At 35.4% G+C, this 26,138-nt stretch overlaps 1 protein-coding gene across 1 annotated transcript in view; it reads right to left on the bottom strand.

The window, feature by feature from the left end:
* Positions 1 to 26,138, bottom strand: part of ptprn2 (protein tyrosine phosphatase receptor type N2) — a 321,077-nt gene that overhangs the window by 278,563 nt on the left and 16,376 nt on the right. Inside the window, exon 2 of the mRNA XM_088919449.1 lies at positions 10,771 to 10,821. Within this exon, the coding sequence (XP_088775575.1) occupies positions 10,771 to 10,821 (51 nt within the window). The remainder of the gene's footprint in view (positions 1 to 10,770; positions 10,822 to 26,138) is intronic.

Raw genomic sequence — 26,138 nt, 5'->3', positions numbered from 1 at the left:
ATACATGTTGCAAAGTCGTGATATAAAATGGGAGGCATTTATTCATTTAATAGCCAACAGTCAGAAATTATGGATTCACAAGTCTGAATCTCAGACCTTGAGACAAATGTGATGCCTTCAAGATTACAGATTATTTTTTACCACCTCCATCCCAAGAGCACTATCAATGGGGTCTTAATGTACTGTATATGCACATGAATATTCACTCGTCTTTAGAATCAGCTGCCTTTCTCTTTTATGAATACAGTTTACCACATATTGGGCAGTCGGTGAACACCAGGTCAGGTTTCCACCTCTAAAGGACTCTCTGTGTAGCAGATATAAAAATACTGAAAAATAAACTATGCACTTGATATGTTGCAGTATATCCCTCATCTCATGTTTAGCATACATTGACCATGTACTGTATGTTGATGATTCCTTTCAAAAATACCAATTGTGCAATGAAAAAGCTCTCGATTCAAAAACTGAAAGCATTTTAACAGTTCCCGATTAATTTCCATCTGAACCAATATTTTACAAGGACATTCACTATAATCACTATATGCCTTTTTTAGAATACCAGCCCAACAATAAAACAGAACATGAAACCCCACATTTTCTAACAAATAACAAAACAAATGATTTGTTTTGGTACCCTATATTGGAGTAAATGTATTATAAATTGATAAATGATTTACTATAATGAATTTAAAGCTCAGAGCTCACTGCACTTCAATTTGACATTACTTTTACAGTATGTATACATGCTGACATTACTAGAATGAGCTTCCTAGCTCGTGCACTGCTGCATCATCTCTGATTACCTTCCATCTAGACCTACTCTAGCACATAATCATTCATGTTCTACTTCTAAATTACTAAAAATGTATATCCCATTTTCAGAACTAAAAATCTACTCTGCTCTCATCTCCTGATGCAATAATACTCTATGCTAGTTAGACTGTACATCAAGGTACATCTAGCCAGTATAAAACACAGCAACTAAAGCTCTGACTGACTTCAAGCAGCACAAACACTTCTTCAATTAACTTTGATTACTCAAGATGCAAACTGAATTTGTTTAAGGTTCACCAGAACCTTGTGTGCACTGTAAAATATTGATCTTGCTTACCATAAACACCTCCTGGCTCCTATCTCTAATGCTTCATGGCTTCCTAAAACTGATTTTACAGCTTAGGACTGATGTAGCCGAGGTTTCTGTAATTTGCAATGCCTTTACTATACTTTTACTAGGCCCTGTGGTAATATAAGTAATTGGAATGCACTCTGAGATGATCCTTACCATGAAAAATTATGTTCTATAAAAATACCCATTTGCCTTAATGTCCAAGACAAGGCAATATTTCTCAGTAGTTCTTCACTAAAGCGTTCAGGAGGAGTTGGAGGACTAAGATAGTTAACAGCTTTCTTAGCCATTACTTGCGTGCATCTGGCGTGCTTAAGAGATGAACCCAAGCTGTCCGTGTTGTCTTACTGTATGAGCCATCAGAGGAATATATGTAATCTGTGCAAAGTCAATGCAGATCCAGCCTTAAGCAATTTAGGGGAAAAGATCCCTTTTGACAAAATCCTAGCCCATAACCTTTTATTATCCTTCTTTCAAACTGTGGATGGAATCCTAAAGGGAGACTGAATTTCAGACACTCGAGGTGTTCCATAGGTCACAATGTAGACCACTGTCATTTGAAAGACAGTGGTCTACCGTTTGAAATATTTTTCTTTCTGTAAAATATAAAAATTCAATCCGTGCTTCCTTCCGGCAAAAAACAAACCTCCCAAAAAGCTAACCTCCCTTAGCTTCTTAGCTGTAGAAGCTAAGCCACTAGCCCATTTTGTCAAATGTTGTGTTGGTTACAGAAGTCTTCTTTGTCTTGATAGGCTTTACAGACTGCTTAAAAGCATTCAATTCAAATACCAACACCATATTTCAGGATTAACATATCTTTCTATCACATGACCAAATCTGTCAAATCCATTGACAGATACAGTAAATACAATAGCAAATGGTAAACGATAAACGTCAGAACCTGCGGTTTTTGAATCCTAGCTTTCGAACTTTAATTTTTGCAAGGAATCGTTCCCTTCTCATAATTAAAGATACGGTAAGTCATGTTCAACTCTGATTGGAATGTCTGGCCTTTCGAACCTTTTGCTCCAGTTCTCACCATCATTAAGCACCACATTGGAACATCACTTACGAGGTAAGAGGTGAGTCATTCATAACAAAAATGGTACACAAATCTAGCATGAAAAATTCTCCCTGGAAATTTGATATACTCAATGTAACATTTTAAAGATCATTTTCAATATAATGAAAATGGCATAATTTATAAATTTATAAAGATACTATTACGCTTGTACTGTATGCACTTACTATGTCAATTAAGATAGAGTATTGTCCACTGTTAAATTGCATAAAAAATGTAAATCAACAGATAGAAACTGTAGTTATGATATTATTTGACAGTTTATCATAGAGAAATCACTGGATTCTACCACAAATACCATTTCGCGACAGAAATCATTTCATGTTACGAGTGCAGTTTAGCTGTATGGTGTGAATGAAAACTGAAGAAAATGACAACATCCCTATTATTTCACAATACACATTCAATTACTGTAAGCATGTTCTTTCTCTTGCATTACATATTGTATTTTTTAGTTATAAGATTTGTTGTTTGGCAATTAAAAATACTGTGTGTAATAGTCCGTTTAACCCAGTGGTTAAACTTAGCAATTATAGACCTATTGCCACAACACATACAGTACAGCATGGATAAAAATATCAAGGAAGGCCTTTCATTCGTTCTACAAATAAAATAAAAATAATGTCTTCCAGGAAAGTATTAGTCATGAGCAACCACACTTAAAAAGAAAGAAATAATATAGTTGAAAGAGAACAATGGAATCAGATCACTTCTTCAGGGACACTGCAGTTCATGTATCTGACCTAGTTGATACATGCTGCTAAGAACAAAAGTGCAAAGACTTGATAAACTGACTGTCAAGAACAAGGACGGACATTAAACATGTATTTCATCAAATATCATTCCAAAATAATGCTTGCAGTCAGGTTTCTCAAGATCATTATGTAGCAGACAAAAATGGAAGATGGAATAATGTGTAAAATGTTACACCGTTATAAATGGCATAGAAAACTTTGTTTTTTGAACATGCTGGATACCTCTGTAGCTTACAGAGGTCTGTAACTGAACTAATATCATTAGTCAGCAAAACATACTGTACATTTAATGTACTGTATGTATACAAACTTTAAATCTAGATGACAGAAAAAGGTCTTCTTCTGATGTCTTGTGTAGAAATGACCCGAATTTCAAATAAGGCACTAATAATAATTTGCAAGTCTATGTTAAATGCGCCAGATATTGTCTGGTTGCCTCACCTATTGGCTTCGGAGCACTGGCTATAATCTATAGTGTTTTCGGTATTAAGTGTCACATCTTCTACAACTAGAATCTGACCTAGATCCCGGTCTAACAGTCATTTTCCTCCTGTTGTGCACTGGCTTCCAAATGAGATCCAAGCTTTGAATGGCTTGCCCCTGCTTTTTACAATACTGATACTTTTGTAATGCCACACTTTTCAAACCTTTGATGTACAGTAGGTTTCCCGTCTATGTGCCATAGGACACCTAGACTATAGAACACTATCGAATCTGATTCATTGAATGCTCTTTATTTAAATCTTACCTTCAGGCTATCTCCAAGTTATCTGTTGTTTAGTTTTTTTTTGTTTACAGTTTTTATGAACATCATTTTAGGATGTTTTCATGAGAAGTGATTTATAAATCACACCCTGGAAGAGAAGGTATAGGTGTGCATAAGTATGGCACATAGTCTATAATAATCTTTGTTTTGGCATTATGCCTGCCTATTCATTGCATTTCCAGATCTCCTTAATAATTTGTCCCACTCACTAATTGTTTGTGCCTTATAAGATAAGATAAGATCACTTTATTAGCCATATACAATTTCTTGCATTAAGAATTAGTCTTTTCACTTAACCTAGCTTGCTCTCCATGTACACACAGGTACAAAGACAGGGAGAGAGAAGCTTGGGGTCAGAGAGCAGGGTCAGCCATTTATACAGCGCCCATGGAGCAGCTGGGGTTAAGGGCCTTGCTCAGGGGCCCAACGGAGTAGGATTCCTCTGCCGGCTGCGGGATACGAACTGGCAACCTTCCAGCCACAGGCCCAAATCCTTAGCCACAGAGCCACCGCACCACCCTATATCTATATCTATTATATTTAACCCTCTGCACTGTCTTAATTTCTAAATATCTTAATCATGACCTGATAAATTCCAGCTCGACTTCTTTATAACTGACCTGATAAATTCCAGCTCGACTTAATTAAATTAGTAAAATAGTATTAGTGTTGATGTGTAAACTAAAAACTAAATATCTTTTGCAATAGTAGAGCTTTGTCCATTTTGTTATACTCCTTCAACTAGTAATAAAACTTTCCTAGCAAAAGGCTTGGGGGAGTCTTCAATGTTGTTAATGTTGACAATCTCCTTCAAATGCTGATTGTCTATGTTGAAAAACTAACCACAATGGTTTTCTCCTTTAGATGAACTGTTATTATGACAGTTCTGAATTCTAAAGCCTTTCAAACTCTGCCTACTTGTGGACAAAGAAAGGTACTGGAGGTCTAAGCATCCTAAACTGTCTGTATTACTAATTCTACCTCCCACTGTTTGTTAAGGAACTCCCACCTACACATTACCCTGGTAAATTAAGGAAAATACATTATTAGCATGTAATATCATGATTCTGTTCATACAGTTAGATTTGAGACTCAATGAGCTGTGTAGTTTATACTCTAAGACAGTAAAAGAACTTTTATAAAATATGTATATTCCATGATTATGCTTGGTATAAAAAAGGTCAATTAAAGATCTTTAGTGCTACATTTAGAAACAGGTTTTGTTCAAACGGTCAAAGAATAGTCCTTTGAGAGCGGTGTCCCCTAATTTTGCTCTTTTAAATTCAGGAAGTGTTCTAAGTCTCTTTAAATTATAAACAACTTACAGTATGTCTTGTGGAGTAAGGTCCTGTCAAGGTATAGTTAAGATCTACCACAGCTATTTCCCGACTGCAGCCCTCAAGTACCAGCGTTGGGGACTTTTGATATGCTTCTTTCAAGTCAAGTTCACTTATTAAAAACAATTTATCCATTTATTTTCCATAGGAAAATCCATACGAAAATAAGAAATGTATTTTCTGATTTTGGAAGCTTTAACGTCATGAATACAGTATGTATGGTTTCATGGCAGGGAAATAAAGTACTGGTACAAGAAGTGCAGACTTTCCTCTCAGTAATGCAGGTAACTGTAGATTTTATTATGAAAGTATTACTCCTCTGACACAAAGCCAGCATCTATGGAAAATTAACAGATAATTTAACAATGTTTCTTCTAGGTTCTTGCCAACCTCCAGCTGAGAACTGCAGGAAATCAAGACCTAAAACAACAATTATCATTTGATTTCCTCTGAAAAAGTATAAAACAACACCTGTGATAAACTCTGGAAATGGCTATCAAAGAATTTACAGAAAAGCTATTTTTGCAAAGTCCCAATTCAATAAACAAACATATTTAAAACAGATTATATCTCCTGTCACTGCTGTCGTGATGAGATATGTAGAAAAGACAACCTCGCTGTTGTCCGATTTCTCTTTTTAGTAGCAATTAAACTTTCCTAGCAAAAGGTTTGGAGGAGTCTTCAGTGTTGTTAATCTTCTGGAAGCAGTTTAGTTTTCTATTATTTCAATCTTCAAAGATATGGAACACATTAGTCACAAACAGGCAAAGTTACCTTTTGGGGGGGGGGGGGGCACACAGGGACTATATTCCTGCAAGTTAAATCGAAACAGCAAGTAATGTTCTACATCAGAAATCTGACTGACCAAGAGCCTGTGTCTGGACAATATTCCCTACTGTAGCTGAACTCTACTCATACTAGGCTCGGTTGTTAGACATGGCCAAATTGCAAAACCTGAACACAGTAATGAAACTAAATCTTCCTTGCTTCTGTGCATTTTATCACGGGATAATCTGGATAAACTAAATATGTAATTTTATCAGTATTTAAGACAAGCAGACAACTGAAAGATGTTATGCTCTTTCCGCTCATGCAAATTAAAAGATACACTATACGTATACCTGAAGATTAAATGCACAAACAATCCTTAATCTGAGAGTTGTGCCTCAATTTAGGATGTAGGACACAAACTGTACAGTACCACTAAATACTAATCAATCCAGACACATTCACATACAAACATTAACTTACCCCCTAGCATGTCCTGCAGTAATTGTGTAAAAGTGGGTTAACTGCTAAATGCAGCTAGAGGATGCTAAAATGTTTACAACACCCAGTTTACCTTTAACTTTCAAATGACAAAGATTTAAAGCAAGTCACATTTTTACATATACATACTGTACTGCACACACTAAGCTAACGTGTGAAGTACAGTAAGAACCAGAAGCAGCCATCCATGGCCAGCAGTGCCTGGGGTTATTTTGAAAGCCTAATTACAAGAAACTGCTAGGGCACACATTCAAGCCAGCTGATAATACTTGCACTGCGAAAAATGTTCCCTTCGGCGAAACAAAAGGCAAGATAACATGAAGAAGCTTTAAATATCCTTCCACTAACCCTTGACACTTTTGCAGTCTTCCAGCTTGATTCTCGTGATTAGGAGCACTTTGACAGGGACATAAAAGCCACTTGTGTCTCATACAATCATCTATTATCAATCTGTCAGTGTAGGACATTCTTGGATGTCCTGGAATGTAGGTTCAGTATGTGATTGCTTTAAACTGGACTGATTAGAAAGTAGTAACATTTTTTTTTAAAGTATTCAAAATTTTTACAATGTTCTAAATGAAGTCTTACTATACACAATTTTAAACAGCATTAAAATAGCATGCCTTTATTTACAGTATATTCTGTGCTTTAAACCATACAGTATATCTTAACATGTTACCTTTTTAACTGCTTCCCCACTTTGTCTAGACAAGGTAAATTATGTCTTTTTTATAAGTAGTCTCTTCTGTGTTTCCCATTTTACCTGCATGCAAAACCCTGTTATATCTTTACATTTAACATCACCTGCCAGCTGGCAAGGTGAAGATAAAGTCAGCCAACTATTACCCAGACAATTTCCTTCAAAAATACATTTGCAGTACCTACAGTATCAGGCACAGTGGATGATCCAAGAAGACAGCAACGTTGGTCACATCTCCTTGTTTGTACACTACGTTCAACAACACATACACAGAAAACCTCTATTCCTACAGTGTCATTTAGGGTGCATACTTCCTATATTGAACAGCACTTTCAAACCCATACTGACAGTGCAATTGGTTAAGCACAAAGTATTTAAATATATCAGAAACAAGACCATTCATTGGGGTCAGAAGACCAAGTTATACTAGATTCTTAATAGCTCTGATTAGCTTTATTGAACTCATGATGTACAGTAAATGGTCTTACAAACAGTGACAGTAAAGTATGAAGAAAAATCAGTTGTTTCTTTGGATTCCCTTTAAGGAGGTCTACTCTATTATGAAACAGATACAGTACATGTATAACATGTAAGGTTAGACTGCATATACACTAAGCTAACCCAATCTATAAATAAACCCAGCAAAATGACACACAACTGATTTCTTTGATACAAGGCACATACTACAACAGAAAGCACATCTTCTTACATTCATGTAACTTCTTTTGTAAAATTTATGATGAAGAAACCATTAAACGTCTGCCTCTCTTTTATTTATGGACTGTAAAGTTATTACTGTCAGATCAGAGCTCTCTCCTGTCAAAATCCATGGTAGAATCATTTTTCAAGCCGAAGAAAACAAAGCACAAAAAACCTCATTGCAAGGTTGTGACACCTCTGAGCTACAAACTGCATTTTTATCTGTTCAAATTAAGATATTCAGGAATTGAGTTAGCAAAGTACATTATTAGAGAACAGTCTAAGTGAGACAAAGGGTTATTCAAAGACAGGAAATGACTGAGTAAATTAGTGTAATTGAGAGAGACCATCAAACAAACATGCAGGAAGAGAAGAAGGGTCTAATTTCATTTGCAATGTTGCAGCACATTTTGTTTAATCTCCTCCTGCACAGCTCGGCATTCACTCTTCACTGAGCAGGCTTAAATGAACTTAATCTCTACAAACATTTCTTATGGTTGCCACTTTCTCTAAATTCACTATATAAAAAACAAAAGACATAAAACATCAGTACAGAAATGTACCATATAACTTACAAAGAATTCCTTTGAGGTCATGGTATCCCCCAAGAGGATGCATCTTATAAGAACCGCAGGAATAAAGATTTAACTAGTCCTTATTAATATCCCTATCATTTCTATATACTGTGTACATAACTAAATATAGTATATACATAACTAATTAAAATGAGCATTATAACCTAATGTATTTACTAACCTAATAATTGTTCTTTTAATCAGCCTCAGCACTTCAAAGATAGAATGAAGCATTTCCATTTTAATCCAATCTTTCAATTTCAGTGCGTCTTCTCTTTGTTAAGGTAGATTGGGTGCTTAATGCAATTTAGCAATTTTTAAATTTATGTCTAAGAGCAAAATTGCCTTCAGAGTCACAAAATTACAACAGATCCATGACCTCTGCTTCAAACAGTAATGTCTCAGAGCACATCTCTGCTGAAGTTGGTTTCTCTCTGTTTTTAAGCTTTTCATTAACTGAAGAAACTGTCAGTTGAACATAAGGGTAAAGATCTTCAGTTCCTGACATTAAACGGAACACAGTTTAAAAAAAATCACAATTGTTATCTCCTATGTCCTCATTTCCAAAACCTTCTTCACATTACTTACAAAATACTTGTTTAGATTTTTTTAACAACTGTCAATCATTAATTATTTTCTAGGTTATAACCACCCTCTGTAGAATCAACGGTTGCTTAGCAACTCAGATTACCACATGTAGCAGGAGGAGTATGGGACTTCTCCAGTGCACCCACCTGTTATAGACAGCTTTCATTTGACATGCTTCTGCGGGTCCTGAAGTGCTTTTCATGAGCTCTAACACAAACTGGAGAAGCAGAGCAGCCTCTCACTGGCCACATTTTAAGCAGGTAAATTTCAGGTTCACTGCCCAGCAAACTAAGGGAGCTCACCCCAGGCAGGCAAGATCCAGCCACCGGTGCATCAACATTTGGGGAACTGCGTGTGCAAATGATGTAGTCCAGGCCTGTAGTGGTGATGGTGATGTCTGGACTATAGGATTCAACCTGTGCTCCTCATTAATTTTTAATTAATGGAAGTGAATGTTCTATTGTATATGCAATGTAAGGCAACACAAATTGTAAAATACAGGATTAAGTACTATCTAGATAAAAAAAACTTGCCCATGGCAAAGAGCAGAACAGATCTCAAACATGCTGCCTCTTAGTAAACGTCCCTCACGCAAATGACAAAAAGCTAAAGAATAGCATAAGATCAAAAATGAATTAAATAAGAAGTGAATGATTTAAATTGAATCAAACTAGTTGGTTCATACTTTATTTTAAAAAGTGCCTCTAAACCTTCAAATAGGAGTGGAGTGATCAGGAGTGATTGGTGTTTATTCAGTAACTCTTATAGTTGCTGAATGATTAGGGAGGACACACTGTGGCAGCGTACCGTACGTGCAGCAGAATAAGAATGATAGACCGAAAATGACTACGAATGACTGGTTTGTGGCTAAAAAGCACTTGATAAATGAATTTTGTTTAGAATCATCCATTGTTTGAATGATACAAACATGCTCAGAAATGTTTTTAAAAGGATAAAGAATTCTGCATGAGCAGCCCACATTATACATAAATACAGCTTCCTCCAAATACATACAGTACATACCCATGATACTGATAGATTATATTACAAAAATATATGTACTGTCTGTAATTAAATGTTTTGTGCATACTGGCATTTATTGTACCTCTCAACCTGCCTGACATCTGGTACATTAGTGTTACCACCCTTTTTAAGACTCTCCTCCCTTTGTGACAAATGCTTTCCTGGTTTAAATATACTGCAAATTATGACCTACTGACCTTAACAGTCCAGTGTTATTTGGAGGTTCATAATTGTTACATTTTATTTTTGTAATTCTTAAATTTTACCTCACAAACCACTTCGCTGATCATACATTTGAGTAAAAGTTTCTGACATCCCCTTCCTGATGGGATAGTAACCACTGCATTAGACGTTAGCTTATTAAGACAGTTTAGCCATTAATATATTCAGTACTTATTTTCATATATTTTCATGACATTTTAATTCATATCTAGAAGAATGTTGGTGTACTGTATGCCTGTATTTTCTTTGCAAAATCAATTTTTAGTTCATCAAGGGTATGGATATACTGTATTTACAGGCTACTGTACATAATGTTACAAAAATGGCCTGTATGTTAAGACAATAAATAGTTGAATTAGCTAATTTAACCTTAGCTGGGATGAAAGGTACAGTATTAGATCATCCATTACAGCATAGTATGTAATTCTGTATGATCTGAGCCCCCCTTACACACTCCTGACTAATACCAGAAATAAAATAAAATAAAGGTATATACTGGGATATTTTAAACATGGATTAATAAATGACAATTGTACTCTGATTAAATAACAAAATAAACATCTGGATTGAAAATAAGATGCCATTTGAAATTCAATTATGAACAAAAGAATTTAAATTGAACTTACCATTCACACAGATCTCATATGATGTGCACAACTCATCCTCAAATAAGCAACCTGGTGATAGAAAAGAAATATTTTTAGCAAACCAATAGTCCATGACACAGACATAAATTCAATTCACAAGAAAGAAAAGGATAACTTATCTTTAACAGCCTGGAAAATAAGACAATTCAAGAAGCAGTTCTCAATGTAAGGTAACAATGGTAAATGCTAGAATTTGCTTAAAGACTTAGAGATATGCTCCTGTCAGCATCTGCCTTGTTCATCTGTTCAGACAGATGATAAAAGTTAAATAAAAGTCTCCACAGTGTTTTTTTTTTTTGGATCAGGTTGTCAAGACAGTCTATAAAATAATTACTTCTTGCCATTACTGAGCAACTCAGAAGACTCTGGGGAAATAATCTAAATGTACAAAGGTGCACCCTCATAGTGACCTAAAATCAAATGCGCAGTCAGCCATTAAATTAACGTTTTGGTCACAGAAGTGCTCTTCATTCTCAGGCCTGCTACAACATAACAGCTTTGAAGGTAGCTCAATCACTGTAAAGTGTAACTTTTTTTCTCTGTCCTACTCCCTGAATCATACTTGACTGTTTTTTCTACCATGCCTAGTTTATGCATGTTATTAAAATAACCTCGCCATTCTGGCATTTTGGAACTTTTGCAAACAGCAACACTGTTCTGAAGACAAAGCGAATGTGATCAACATTCAAGTCATGTGGGCTGACACAATACTCCCTTCTCAATTAACCACACTTCATGGTCCTCTATTGTGACCACAGCTCTTCTTAACTTATACTGTATCAATGTTCCGGATTCAGGTACAGCAGTTACTGTAGCTATAATAGAGGATAGTAAAATAGGAGGATTAGCGTTTCTGGATAAACACTGCCAGAAACAAAATTCAAAATGACCAATTTTAAGACAGGGCAAACAAGGCATAAAGCAAATGATGATATTTCAGTATAGTCAGGTACAGATCTCTGAAGTCAGGAAACAAGATGTGTTACATACTGTACAGTAAAACGTAAAAATGTGAGTTTAAAGAAGCTAACTGCTGTATGAAAAAAAAGTGTTCATGTTGACCATTTTTATCTTCTAGATAATTTGGAGAAAGAACAAAAAAAGCAAAATGTGAGGATACAGTATATAGAGAGTGGAGTCTAAATCAAGTTTTGTTATATGAATTGACATATTTTAAAAAAGAAAAACCCTCAGAACTTATGTAATAATAAAAAAAACTATTAATTTCTAACTAATCTATACAGATGGCTAGATTTGTTACAGTTTTATTCACTTTCAATTTCAGGAATGACACCGTGTCCCCACCCAAGAATATACATTTTTTGAAAACTCTGTTCTAGACAGTTTCATAAATCAACAATAACAAACTATTGCTACCAGGCTTCTCTAGTAATACTTCATATTTCTGCTTTATTAGAATCTAGTTTTCACATTTTATCTTAGCAGGTTCTAAGAATGAATTCCCAGACATCAGTCATCATGTTGTAATTCAGGAGGAAAACAGAGCAGACAATAGCCTTAGAAAAAAAAACTGCTTTATTTACACTGAACAAACACAATCCTTAAAAGTCAAAGCAAGGAGTGATGAAAGACAACTGTATGGTGAATGATTTTAATAGCAGTAAAACAGTGCTGTCTAAAAATACTGCATTTTTACATCTGTGTAATTAAGAGTCATGATTTAACATTTTATTGTAAAATTTCACAGCCCCATATAAGAATCAGTGCACTTCTTTATCTAGATAATCCAGTGTACAATATCTGTACCTCCATGCAGTTTCCACATGTGTCCTCTGCTTCATTTTTCACCGTTTATTCTGAAGAAAGCCACTGGGTTGACTCTGTCATTACCTTTGAGGATTTAGAATACTTGTATCTAAATTGTGCGCCTAAATTAGATTCTGTGTATCTAAATTGTCAGTGAGTGTTTACTGTGATGGACCAACATCCCTTCCACAGCACTGCATTGCCACAATAACAACCTTTACAAGCAATAAGCAACAAGCTTCCTGAAAATGGGTGGATAGTATAGGATAGTATGGGTGGATAGTACTGTATATATTAAGTTTGTTTTTGGTAGACTGTACAGTACTTTCAATTTCACTGTTTGACCTCTTCCTTAGATTAAACTAATGACCGGTTTCCAGCTCCGACGGGATCAGCACTGCAAACGGACACAAAATGTTTACATCCATTGGAATGTACGTTCAGATAGAGAAGTGTCTTTGCATGTCTGCATCTCGAGATAACGAAATTGGGCCTTATCTGGTAAAATATGAAGTTCATTAACAACAGCCTAAGCAGCAGGACGAAACTACAGAAATGAAATCGTCATGGCATTCAGCTACCAAAGCCAAAGAAGGGAATTATTTTGTCCTTGTATCCACGGTTAATAAGGGAAGGTACTGTAGATGTAAATCTGTTTACCATATTGTATGAGAAAGAAATGAGCACTATCTCAGTCTGAAAAAAATTCAATTCTCCCCGTTCATTTCGAGAACGCGACAAAGATTGACTCATTACAGAGGATGTGCACACAAGGAAAGAAAAACAGCCCAGCCCCTCTCATGGGAAGAAGCTGGGATGTACAGCGGTTGTGAGAGAAGACTTGAGATGAAATCTCACTCACCCCACACAGAATTGTCCACTCTGCTTTGTGTCATTTTTGCTCTGTTTCCCTAATTTATTGTAAGGTGATCTGCCTTCCCAGCCCAGCGAAAGCTGGAATGTTCTGCTCCCCTCTTGGTCTCATGTTTAAAAGCAGTACTTATTCAGGGGTTCACATCATTTTTCCAGGCACCCCAGAAACCGTCACCATACTAATCATATTATCTAGTTTTATTTTTATTACTTAAATTTTTCTTTAAATGACAGGAAGCACACTCCTTAACAAGTGAATGTTTGTTCATATTACCCACCAATATTATTTCAAATAATCCCACCAAATATTTAGTGTAACTCTCATTTAAACAGGTTGCTTAGACCCTTATTGCATAGGTAATTAACTGTGGTCAATTTTTGTGCAATTCTTTTTATTGTAAATTGTGGGCTTTGTCTTGGGTAAAATATCAAATTAAGTTATATATACAGTACTTAAAATATACTGTACAATACACATCTAATGAGCACAAAGTCTATACTGCATACACATATTGTACGCTTTATCTCACATCAGCATTTTGTCTGGAGCACGAGTCCATACGCGAGTCCTGCGCTTACATGTGCCTCTTGAGGCTGCTCTGGTACGGTATATGTTCAACGATTATTTTAAATTGCCCCTTCCCCTGTGACACTGTGATGGGCTGCTGTCTCATTCAAGGGAAAAGCAGCTGTACAGTATGTTCTTAGTTCTACAATAGGCACTGGCTTTCAGCAGTGGCAAAAATAGCTTGGGAAGCTATTTTCTTGTTTTTTTCCATTCAAACATCAGAGAATCCAGAGGCTCACAGGGCCTCTACAGTATGTAGATCTCGGGTTTCCAGTTATCCTTTAGGAAAATGTTCATGGATGCTGCTTTCATGCTTGAAGAAAGTTGCTGTGAAATGCCAAAAAAGCTGATAAAATGTAGTGTTGTATATGACATTTGTGCATCTATTTCCTGTGTTAATGTTCTGTGTCCTGCTAGACATAATACAGTGAGATTGTAGCATGCAGTAGTTTTTGAATCAGTTTTCCTGCAATCTTTCCTGTGAAATACTGTACTTCCTCCAACAATGCCTTAAAATAATTGAATCTAGAGAACTCTATATACAGTACAACATAGAAGTAATAATCATGCATTAACTCATGAAATTAGAAGACAACCACGCTAGTAATTATATAATACTAAGCATGTTAGTTAATTAATTGCTTCCTTCCTTCTCAGCATACTGTAACCGTAATCAGTTCTGGAAGGCTTATCTGTCATGTTTTATTTTTTTAATCTTACGTACATGCCAGCAAATAAGTATGCCTATGGTACTGTAGCTCGCCCCTAGAGTTGACTAGCATCTCAGAGATGATGAGACAGTTAAGAATTTATTTATATCAGTTTCTAAAGTATGCTTTGTTTCCTTTGGAATACTTTATTTTAGGTTTAATGTTTCACTTTTTAAGCCCACGATATGTGTTGTTTTTTTTGCCAAAAACACATCTTCTAGCTGATAAGGTGACTCATTCTGCACATTATGGAAGTGAGGCAGCAGCTTGACAATCCGGTTGCTTAAAATCTATTTGTTTTTACTTTTCATTTCCAATGATGAAGTCTCTTTTTTCAAAATGGCGTTGGTGGCTTACCCAATAAGATTAAATAGGTGGACTTCACCATCAGTTGTGAGCGGAGGGAAGGGATTAGTAAAATAAGTAACACAGATCCCAGACTCATGAAAATGAGCCACTGTAAAACAGAAAAAATGTCCCTGTGATACAACACCTAGCATTAATTGGGGAAATTGCAAACACAGGCAAATCTAGTAAGTTGATTATGTGCCACTATACAGACCCTGATAGTGGTACATAGTCATAGACGTAGACAGGTAGAGGAATGATGTTCATATCAAAGAACTGCCTGGGAGTCTGGTCTATTTCACTTTGGCTTTGGGACTACTTGCAACAGGAGTCCGCAATGATGACTTTGAAAATAACCTACAAAGTTTGGACTCATACAGTATGTGTTTGCACCATACTCCCAAAGTAAGAGCTCTGTCAAAATTATTGTATCAACATCTTAGAGTACCAACCTTTTAATGTCTAAAGTCATTGTTTAAATCAATCAGTTTACAGCTCCAACACTAAATCAGGCAATAAAAAATATTTTAAGTCTGTATGCGGCCTCTTAAAGACATGTTAAATGGTTCTGAACATTTGGAACGTACTGTGCTCTCAAGGTAATGTGTACAATATACTGTAGATTTGCCAAAGATGCAAGTCATCTAGGATTACAGATGCCTCTGCTGTATGACATAGGGAGCACCTGCACTTCTAGCCTGTCAGTCATTCATCATCTGGCCTGCTAATCCACTGTGCTAACAAAAGAGTGAGCCCCAAAGTCAGCATAAACTCACAGCCACCCAGAAGTCTGAAAAGTCCCAGTTGCACTACCAGTCGAGTACCACGGCTCACTCAAGTCCACTCAGTTACCTACCCAACTGGGTACTCAGCCAACCGCCAACTTCTACAGTACATGGAGAAACCCAGTCACAGCTGCCTAAGGACATATTGTAGCCCACCCTCAAACCAGTGACTTCAGGGATGTGTCACATTTCCTTGTCTTTACTATTCTCAAAGCCAGCTTGTCTAAAATACAGTATAGTTTAAAGGGTAAACAAATATATCCAGCACAAATTAATGTTGTATCTCCTGTCTGTTAAAAATTCACTAGATAGTTGTGGATTTTGGATATAGACTCAAGTATAATAGTACAGTTGAGATTCCCCTCAAGTTAAATAGCTTATAATATGCAGGAGTTTCCTCTTGCATGTTTAAATTCATAGTTAAACCAAAATCCTGAAAACAAGTATCTGTGTTTGTTGTCAGCCTGTTTTTTCAAATTTTAAAATAATATATATATTTAATACCATTAAAAGTATAAGGGAATCTCTCCAGTATGTCTTCTGACAAAAACTAATCACTTTACAATTACAATCAGCTACCTATAAAATATTTACATTCAGTACTGTGGTTTTGATGGCTCCATAACACAGCTTAGGAAGAACATGATGAATACTTATTATATTTACTTTCAATAAGCTAGTCATAACAAATCAAAGTTTAATACACAGAAAAAACATATTCTGGAATATAACATGGTGTATACTTATGGCTCATTGATCTGTTAGAAATACCAACTACTAAAATTACTAACTAATCTTACATGTAGAAGAGAAGGACACTAACAGAGGCATTATTCATATAACTTTTTCCTGAATACCAATTTCTCTACATTTCTTAGAGCTGTACACAGACCACTTCAGCACTGTTTACCCCTCTCATACATTATCTCTAAATACTGATCCATCCGTTAACATACTGTACATCAGTCCAATTGAAATAATAGATGTTCAATAAGATGTCAAGTTTACTCATTATGCAGGTGCACTGGCTAATAAAAGCCAAAAGAACTTTACTCAATCAAATACTGTTCAGTTAAAAATTTCAGTGAACGAAAACAGCCTCTCGTACTCCAATAAAGTTTCATACTGTAGGAATAGTAATAGAAGGGTCTGATACTTTTTGTAAACTACCAAAACTACATATAATTTTGAGGCTCTTCCTGTTGATCGCATTCTGCCAACCAGGCTGTCACAGGCTTTACAGTACGTGCAAGACAAACTCGAAAGATATTTTAAACTACAATAAGAATGTCTTATCTTTTCAGGATTTCAGACAGTACCAGGAATGTTGTCAAAATAAAGCCTGTCCCTCTGTTCAATTCTATAACTTGAACAACCTGTCAATTTTGAAAACTACTGTACATCACTTCGTTATTTCACGCTAAGTAGCCATACCATCGTAGCGACATAGTGATGGAATCAGCAGTCCTTGGCCATAAAATGGCACCTCAAATTTGGAGGCAATGTTCAAAAGCTCCCAGGAGCCCGCTTACCTGGGTCACACATTGACTGGGTTGCAAATCAAGTGCTAAACATAGCATGCAAGTTAACCACAGACTGCCCAAGGCCTGTTCTACTTGTGTAAGGCACAATTGGTGGTTGTGGGACAGAAAGGGCAATAAAAGTAGTTCAAATAGGTAGCCTTATCAGCATGCGTAGGCTGCATACCAGAAGGAGGCTTCACAGCCGAAATGTTGTGTTTTTTTTTTCTCTTTTCAGCCTGGAATAAACCTTTACTTGTTCCCTGCAGGGTAATAAAAGGGTAATTTAAGGGTATCCTTAGTATGTACAGTATAAGTGAATGTTGTATCACTTATTTGCCACTGAATAACTGCCATCCAGATACTGAGACTACATACCATAGCAGCAGAATCTACAATTAAAAAAATAATTCACTTAAATAGACTACCTACTTACAGTACATTACGTAAAGTATTGTGCAGTAAGCCATAGCAGGATTAGTATTGGGAGAGTTAGCGAAGAGTAAGAATGAGGAGAAAATTTCAACTGAAAGAAGATTCTTGGAGAAGAAAGGGCGTATGGAAGAGCTTGAGAGAAATGAAGAGTAAGGAAGAGTGAAGAATAACAGAGGAATCTGGGTGCCACTGAGTGACTCAGAATGTCCGAATTCTACATTTTATAATAATAATAATAATAATAATAATAATAATAATAATAATAATAATAATAATACCATACATATATTATATAGCGCTTTTCTGGACACTCCACTCAAAGCGCTTTACAGGTAATGGGGGCTCCCCTCCACCAACACCAATGTGCAGCATCCACCTGGATGATGCGACAGCAGCCATAGTGCGCCAGAACGCTCACCACACATCAGCTATTAGTGGGGAGGAGAGCAGAGTAATGAAGCCAATTTATAGATGTATAGATGTATACGACTCTGCAACATAGGTACAGTACATAGTCTGTCTTAAATGTATAAGAATTTAAGAACATACTGTAAGAAAGAGAGAAGGCTCACAGAGAGAAGGCTACCTGGCGCATCTAGTTTTTTTGTTTGTTTGTTTAGCAGCAACTAATTGAACCAAGGATGTTATCCAGTCCTGAAGAAAGCTAGGGTATCAGCTTTATCAATGTACTGTAGCTTGGTAGCTTGTTCCAGACTGCCACAAACCTTCGTGCAGTAACAATGCTTCTTATTCTCAATTGTAAATGCACTTGCCTGAAGTTTGCATAAATGTAAACTGTTCAGGGACCAGTGGTGGAAAGGAAAAATATCTTAATAAAATAAAGTAATAACAATGGCATATTGTTACATATTAAATATGTTGACATATTAAATATGTGTTCCTCATAAACAGAAGCATTTCGGTAATTTATTGACACATTCTATGAAATACAAAAGAATCAAGCGTATTACTAAAACATGAGTGCATCATTAAATAAATGTCAGCAGCCATGTATACTGCTCTGTTAATCAACGTGCTAATGCACATAATTTGTAGTAAGAGCATGACTAATTAAGATTAAAGTAACACAATGGGATGATAGTTAATGTTTGCTCAATTGGTGGCTTAATGAGTAGGCTGTATCATCATCTTGGGAATGGGTGACTAAAATACAGGTAATAAAACTAAGTCATGCAAAACAAAGGGCCCTACTTAGTGCAAATGAAACATTTCATTTTCTCTTCCAATTTCTAAAAAGGTCATTATTATTTCATAGTAGTAAGGTACTATTGTAGACACTGACTGAATGGCACTGATCTCCACTGTAAAAAAGTCAACTAGTGACTCAGGGCTTTAAAGTAATCTGACGGACATGAATCACTATACTGTATCTGTTAAGTATTCTCACTCAGTGATTATTAGTTTTGATGTCTCTGTTATGACATCTTTTGAGTTCAGTGCAGAACGTAATATTTACTCTGTGCTTAGAAAATAGTGAAGTATAGCATGATAATATAAGATCCACAAAAGATCTTTTTGTTATACCTTTGTCAAACACCTAGATCTTTAACAATGCAGTACAATTGCACACATAGAATTCTGCATGAAAACGTTAAACTAGGGCAGTTTAACAGGTCCAGCTGACAGAAGCGCATTAAAGTCTATTTGTCAAGTCAGAAAGCAGTTACCAATACTCACAATTCAACAGGCCTCCCTTGATATTTTAACTTTATTTTTCAACTTAAATCTGGGATCCCTTCCGAGCACAGAGACACCATAACCCTCTCCTAAAAATACCATCAACCTGAAAGTAGTATACAGTATCTACAGTATGTCAGGGTCGCAGCTAACACCAAGATGTGGTCAACTACCATTGAGAATACAAGTGAGAATAATGGTAGCCAAAAGCATAAAACCAGAAGTGATTTGCAGACTTCCATGATGGATATTCTGTATGCAGTACAGTATGTGCTTTCACGATGAAGAAAATGGAAAAATGCCACATTGGCCACATGTTGCAACTTTATACTCTTTTAAATGGGAAATTAGTTGTGTTTGTAGATTTTACACTTTAAATGTTTCAGGAATAACTGAACTAAAATAAAACATCAATATGTCTCAGTGTTTTGTGAAAGCTGAAGACGCCAGCACAGTTATTATGTGCTTAGATTGACTTTTTGTGAAAACTACCCCTAATCTTTACTTGAAGGTGCATTGAATACACATTTCTATTTCCTCTAAATTTTAGAAAGTTTCCACTAGGTACATCAAACAGGACATGTGTTTTGTTAACACTCCTACATGCTCATTGTTTCACAAATGTTCTCTCAGATTTTCAAGAATTCCTTCATTTCAAACATCACTATTTTGATAAGTGCTCATTATCTTTCAAAATGTTTTGTCATCCCATGTGCATGCAAAACAAAAACAAATGTAACCTGTGAGATAGCCTGTTTAGCCACTACATTAAATCTAAGTAAAGGAAATTTAATTACTCAATTCGAACTAGTAGTCTTTTAGGGAAATGAGATTAAAGTTTATTAAGCAACAGTCTCTGAAGGCATTATAAAAAGTCCCTAATGCATTCAAAGGAGACAAATATATTTTAATGATGCCTACATTAACACAAAACAAAAAAACAGCAGATGAAGAGTCTAGTTAAACATGATATTGACATCATGAAAATACGTTATACAAAAATATATCTGGTGAAGCTTAACTTTAGTTAATGTTGCAGTAATTTCCTGAAAATTCCCAGTTATAAACTGCAATAGCCCCATCCATTCTCTTCAGATGTTCTGTTCTTTTTTCTGCTTCAAATGTTTTGATCCTTATGAATTCCTTAACAATATCTAACATCTAACCAGGAACAAGATGTTCTTCTCACATTTAAACTTCACTACTATTAATTAAAGCAAATCCATGAGATGTCTTTTTTTTTTACTTTAATCATAAATATACTCATAAACTGGAATTTCACATCGTACCACTTCCATGTATATCATACTGTACCCTAATCATGCATTGCAGCTATAGCAATTAGGTCTGCCTTAACCCAGATTTTTCTTAAATAATTCATTATACTACAGCAGAGTAGTAACAGAAGCATGCACTTTAATATAAGAAATCAATGCTGGAATATTGCTTTACTAAAACTAAATTATAAAAGGAAATCTTCACGGTGCTGCTGAAAAAGCAAGACGTTTCACAGGAAGGCAGACAAAAACAAGCAGCTGCATTCCAAAGAGTACTCTGCTTATGCAAGATGTAAAGCATAATTTCACAGTTTATTTTTTGAAAGATTTACTTACAGCCACACAGCTTCATAATGAATCTGTGTTCTGGGATGTGCTTTTATGCTAATACTAAAACAGAACTCTGTTTAATTATAGACTGCTGTATATGAGTTGTGTGTGATCTTCTGCCCTTTTTCCAGAGAGCAACTTTCAGGTACTACAGGTGCCAGCACCTAAAATCATCTAAATCTTGACTAGTTGAATCAATACATTTGTTGACTGAAATAACTCAGAGCTAAGCTGGAATTAAATCTAAAAGACCCCAAGAGGAGAAGATTACTAACATAAAGACTTACTGTAGCTATACCTCCTGCCTTCTCAAACTGCACTTCTATTTTATACTGTTATGTACTGTAAGTCCATCTTTTAAATCAGCAGGGGGAACCAAAAGGAGGTGCTTTTTCTTCATCAAAACATGGAACATGCATTTACTGGACTACTACAGGCTGGACTGCAAAATGTGCCCAGAAAATGTTTCATCTACTATGCCTCTGAGATCAGTGTAAATCTGACAAAGATGAGTGCAGCTTTTTTTATGAAAGAGTAAACACTGGTTAGGTGACTCATTCTGGGAAAATTTATTTTCAGATTCAGACCTTTGCAAAGCTTTGCAACACCTCACTCCAGCTGCCAGCACAGGCGATGTGTCCCCTGAAGATCCTTTAAAAGCATTTTTTATCATGATGTGAACTACCAAAAATACTGCTAGGCCATAAGCTAAATGTAGTACCTTTTTCTTAAAATTAATGTGCTCAGTGACCCATTTTCTGGTCTAAAAGAATAATCAGATACTGTATCTGCAACACGGACTGCAGTCTTTTGAGATTAAAAGAATAATTACAAAAAAGATCTGGTGTGGTGAACACATAATATAATCTGATATTAATATAATATAATATAAATATATTTTGGTACATTGCTACTGAGGATACTGGTCTTGCATTCTAAAAACATTTCACAGATTGCTTCTTTCATTTCACGAATGTAGTTTGTCTGATTTAGCAAAAGAAAACAATTACAGTATTAACGCTTATTACCATCACAAAGAATATCTGACTAATTATTTTTCAAACTTTGTAAATCAGATGTTTATGTTTCTATCTCTAGTGCAGTACTGTAATTAATTATTACTATTTAATAATTATTATTTTGGTTAAGCACAGTTAAGGGGATGTGCTGAGGCCTCTTCTAAAGGGTACTACTAAGGACGGTTTTCTCATAAAGCAGGTGTGCTGTGCAAAGATGTAGGAAGAACATTTTGGACAAAGAAATTAGCAGGAATAAATTAATTTGAGCTATTCAATAACATTTTTTAAAGTGAACTGCTGAAAATCTGTATAAAAAAACATTTGACTCACTAATCATTGGTGATGCTCACATATTTCAAATACACCCAATCCTTACTTGGGGGAATGGAATACTGAACTATACATGGATAATGGAAAAGCTCTCCTATAATACTGTATATGGCTTCATAAAACATTTAGAAAGAAAAAATTCTTCATAAATATAAATAGCATGTAGAGTATGTAGTATAGATATTATTGCAGTATTTTATTCGAGGTGGCTTATCAGAAGTCTCCATTCCCATCTTTTCATGTGTGAACAGTAAGATCATATTTTAAAAACTGCAAATCATCCATCCAACAATTTACTTATTTATTAAGGTTCATGCCAACCTGAAGCATATTCCAGAAGCAAATGGCACAGGACAGGAATACACTTACAGCCGAAAAGACACAATTCGGAAACACAGGTTAACCTTGTTAGCAGGCCTTTGAAAACCAGAGAAACAGGAGAAAACTACACAAACATGGGGATAAAGTTGTTAACTAAGTAATAGGAAGTGTTCTGAGATGGTAAGATTTCATCTTAATTCGCCAGCTTTGTCAGAGTATCTAACAGGAGGAATAACAATGTTTAAGCTAAAAATATCCATTACTTACTTCACAGGAACACTCGTGAATCTGTGAGTAACAAAAAGGAATGTGACACGTACTGTATAAACAAGGCTTATGTAAGCTTTCAATGTCTGTATAATCATTAAAAGGTTTCAAGTGGAATACCTTCATATGTTAACAGCCTAATATTCATGGATTCATGACACCAATTATAAAAATTGTTCAGTAACCAGCTATTACAATAGCTTGCAGGGTAGAGTGATTAACTACATCACTCACTGATCTTTTCCACTTTTAAATCTTAAGTGTGCCAGGATAAAAGCTATTTTTCATGATTTAACATGCTGCTGTAAGTTCCTAAGTGCAATTCCCTTGGCAAGAAAAGTTGCAGTATTTCCATTAAGTGTTGTGAAAGTATTACCAAATAAGTGCAGCTGATTAAGCTTCTTCAGACGTGTCAAATCGAACATAATTCTGAAATGGAAAGAGACGTTTGAGCACTATCTGTGAAAGATGCATTTGTAAATACATTTCTAAATATACAGTATGTCTAATGAACATTCAGTGAATTAACCTGCAATCAGATAACAAGAAATGAGCCGTAAAACACTCAAAAAAAAGAACTAAAGTACAATATTCAGTACTAGAGGGGGGTTTCATGGTTTTCCTAGTTAATTTTTGGTAGATGAATATGCTGTAATACTATCATTTCAGGGCCAGCTAATGTTCACAATAGGACGCACGTGTAACAGTAAAGGAAAAAAAATCCTATGAGAGGAGGAGAATTTTTACACACAATTAATATGCTCAGGTAACCATATGCCTGAGACAGCACATGCGCTAGTTTATTTTTGTCTGTTTATGCTGTGTTGCCTATCTTGTGACCTGAAGAAAGAGTAAAAATGGTATGTGAGCTCCAGAGGATAAGGCCTACTGTATGTCCTTTAACTGAATCACCCATTTGAACTAACATGTACTGTATGCACCCAGGCATGCACAGCTCACCTATTCCACATTAAATATATACTGTAGAACGAAGTATAGCCAGTCACCATTTCTCACTGTCTTTCATTGCACATTTGAGATAAAGCTGGTAATGAAAATGTTTAAAATAGGTACTGGAAAATAAAAGGCACACTCTGGCACAACAAGAAATCCTCTTTTAAAACAACTGTAGCAAGGTAGTCGTTAAAGTGGACAAAGCCTTCCCAAACAGCTGTAAAGTTGTTTTATTCACAGGAAAGTATAAACTTAAATATAAGGCACAGTTCCAAAATGCAAACAACCCACTCCCGATTGTAAACAGTCTTTGTAGACATGGCCATTTTTTGTACACAACCACTGCTTGCTGTAAATTCTGAGGGCAATAGCAGAAATTCTTTTGTCTCAATACTAACAAATTGGTTCTCATGGCTGGAACAAACAAGTAAACAAAACCAGCCAAATGTCCACAAGAAGTTTCACGGGACAAAATGTAACCGTTTCAATAAAGCTTTTCAAGAGATTTCACTACTATTATTTTTCTACAGGATCAAATCCTACTTAAAAGGAAAATAAATGTTTTTGTGTCATTCTGGAATTCAAGCATGTACTATTTTATATGCAATGGAGATGGTAAGTTTCCATGATGTTGTTGAAAACATAAAAAACATATCTGGCATGAGTGTCTTTTGTTGCAGACTTAACAAGTTACAATTTCTTTAAGCCCATGGCCCAGAGCAAATTGTATACTATTTCAATAACCAATATCCTCCTCAAAGAGAAAACTGTCCTTGTTTAATGTTTGTGCCCAGAGCACAGTCATTACAAATGGTGGTTTCCAATGAAAGCACATTTCCCAAGTTACCATCTGCGTTCTCAGTACACAGCACCTGCTGTTCTGGGCAAAGAGTCTAGGCTAAAGTACACAATAACCTTCAATGTCGATTTTACAATCTTTCTGGAGGTTCTCAACCTTACAGCTATAAATAATAATGTGTGTATAGGAACCCTTTTTGAAGGTTTACAATGGCAAATTTGTGCAATTATAGTTGCACAAATTATAGACATTGTAAGCATCGCTAGGCCACAGAAAAACACAGGGAAAGCAAGGTAACATGTTATACAGGATACAGCAAGGCAGAAAAGTAAAATTGCCATAGTAATATTAAACATGGAAACCACAGAAAGACAGCATTATGCTCAAGGGCAGCTCTTTATTAAAAAGAATAGCTTCAGTCTTAAACCAGGAGTCGGTTCCAATGAGAAATTCTATCCCTTGAAAAAACAGAAACACAAAACACAGTAAAAGAGTGTGATGTAAGCTTAAGCCAGCTGCAAAGTAATGACTAAAACCTCACAAATTCTGTAAAGGAAAATCTTCCATTTTTGATACTGTTAGTGAATTTCTATCTTTAAAACTCTGTATCTCATTACAATGCAGTACAACTGCGAAGGTTTTTCTTACTGTACTTTACAAAAATATTTGGAGGCATATTTTCATAAAAATAGTGATATTATTATTGGTAGTAATTGTATAGTATGTGCAAATCTTTAAATTATTTTAGATGAGATGAAAATACAACACACATTCTTGTTATATTGTTCCTGTAAATGACCATAATTAGTGGAGTAAAGCATACAATCTGAACACTTAAACCACATTAAAATGTGAAGATCATAATATTAACAAAAAAAAACATCATACAACTAGTTCATGAAACGGCATTATGATTAAAAATATATATAATGACAATAAATGCTTGCCTTAAATTACATCTATCCTATTTTACTTCTAAGTGACTTCTGAATCATAGTTTAGCTGTAGTATAGTATTTTATTTAAATAAAACTATGAAAACTGCATTTACTGCAACCTCACTCCCAAATTTAAATAAAATAATGATTTAAGGTACTAGCTACTAAAAATACATGCACTTGTTACTTCTTGAAACTGAACACTAATGGAAGTATTAAACAATTAAAACAAGTGCACAACACACACAGGCAGCATGTAGCAAAACCAGTGAAAACACATGAACACAGTTTTTCAACTGTTTCTCTATTCTGAACAATGGCCTTCATGCTATTACCAGGCACAAGGCCTAAAAACATCCACTGAATACAAGAAATCAATCTTTTATGTTATAAGTGTATTAATTTATGT

This window comes from Atractosteus spatula, chromosome 6, assembly GCF_055471065.1.
Source record: "Atractosteus spatula isolate fAtrSpa1 chromosome 6, fAtrSpa1.hap1, whole genome shotgun sequence".
In the NCBI taxonomy this organism is placed as follows: Eukaryota; Metazoa; Chordata; class Actinopteri; order Semionotiformes; family Lepisosteidae; genus Atractosteus; species Atractosteus spatula.
This window is presented reverse-complemented; position numbering and strand designations above follow the sequence as displayed.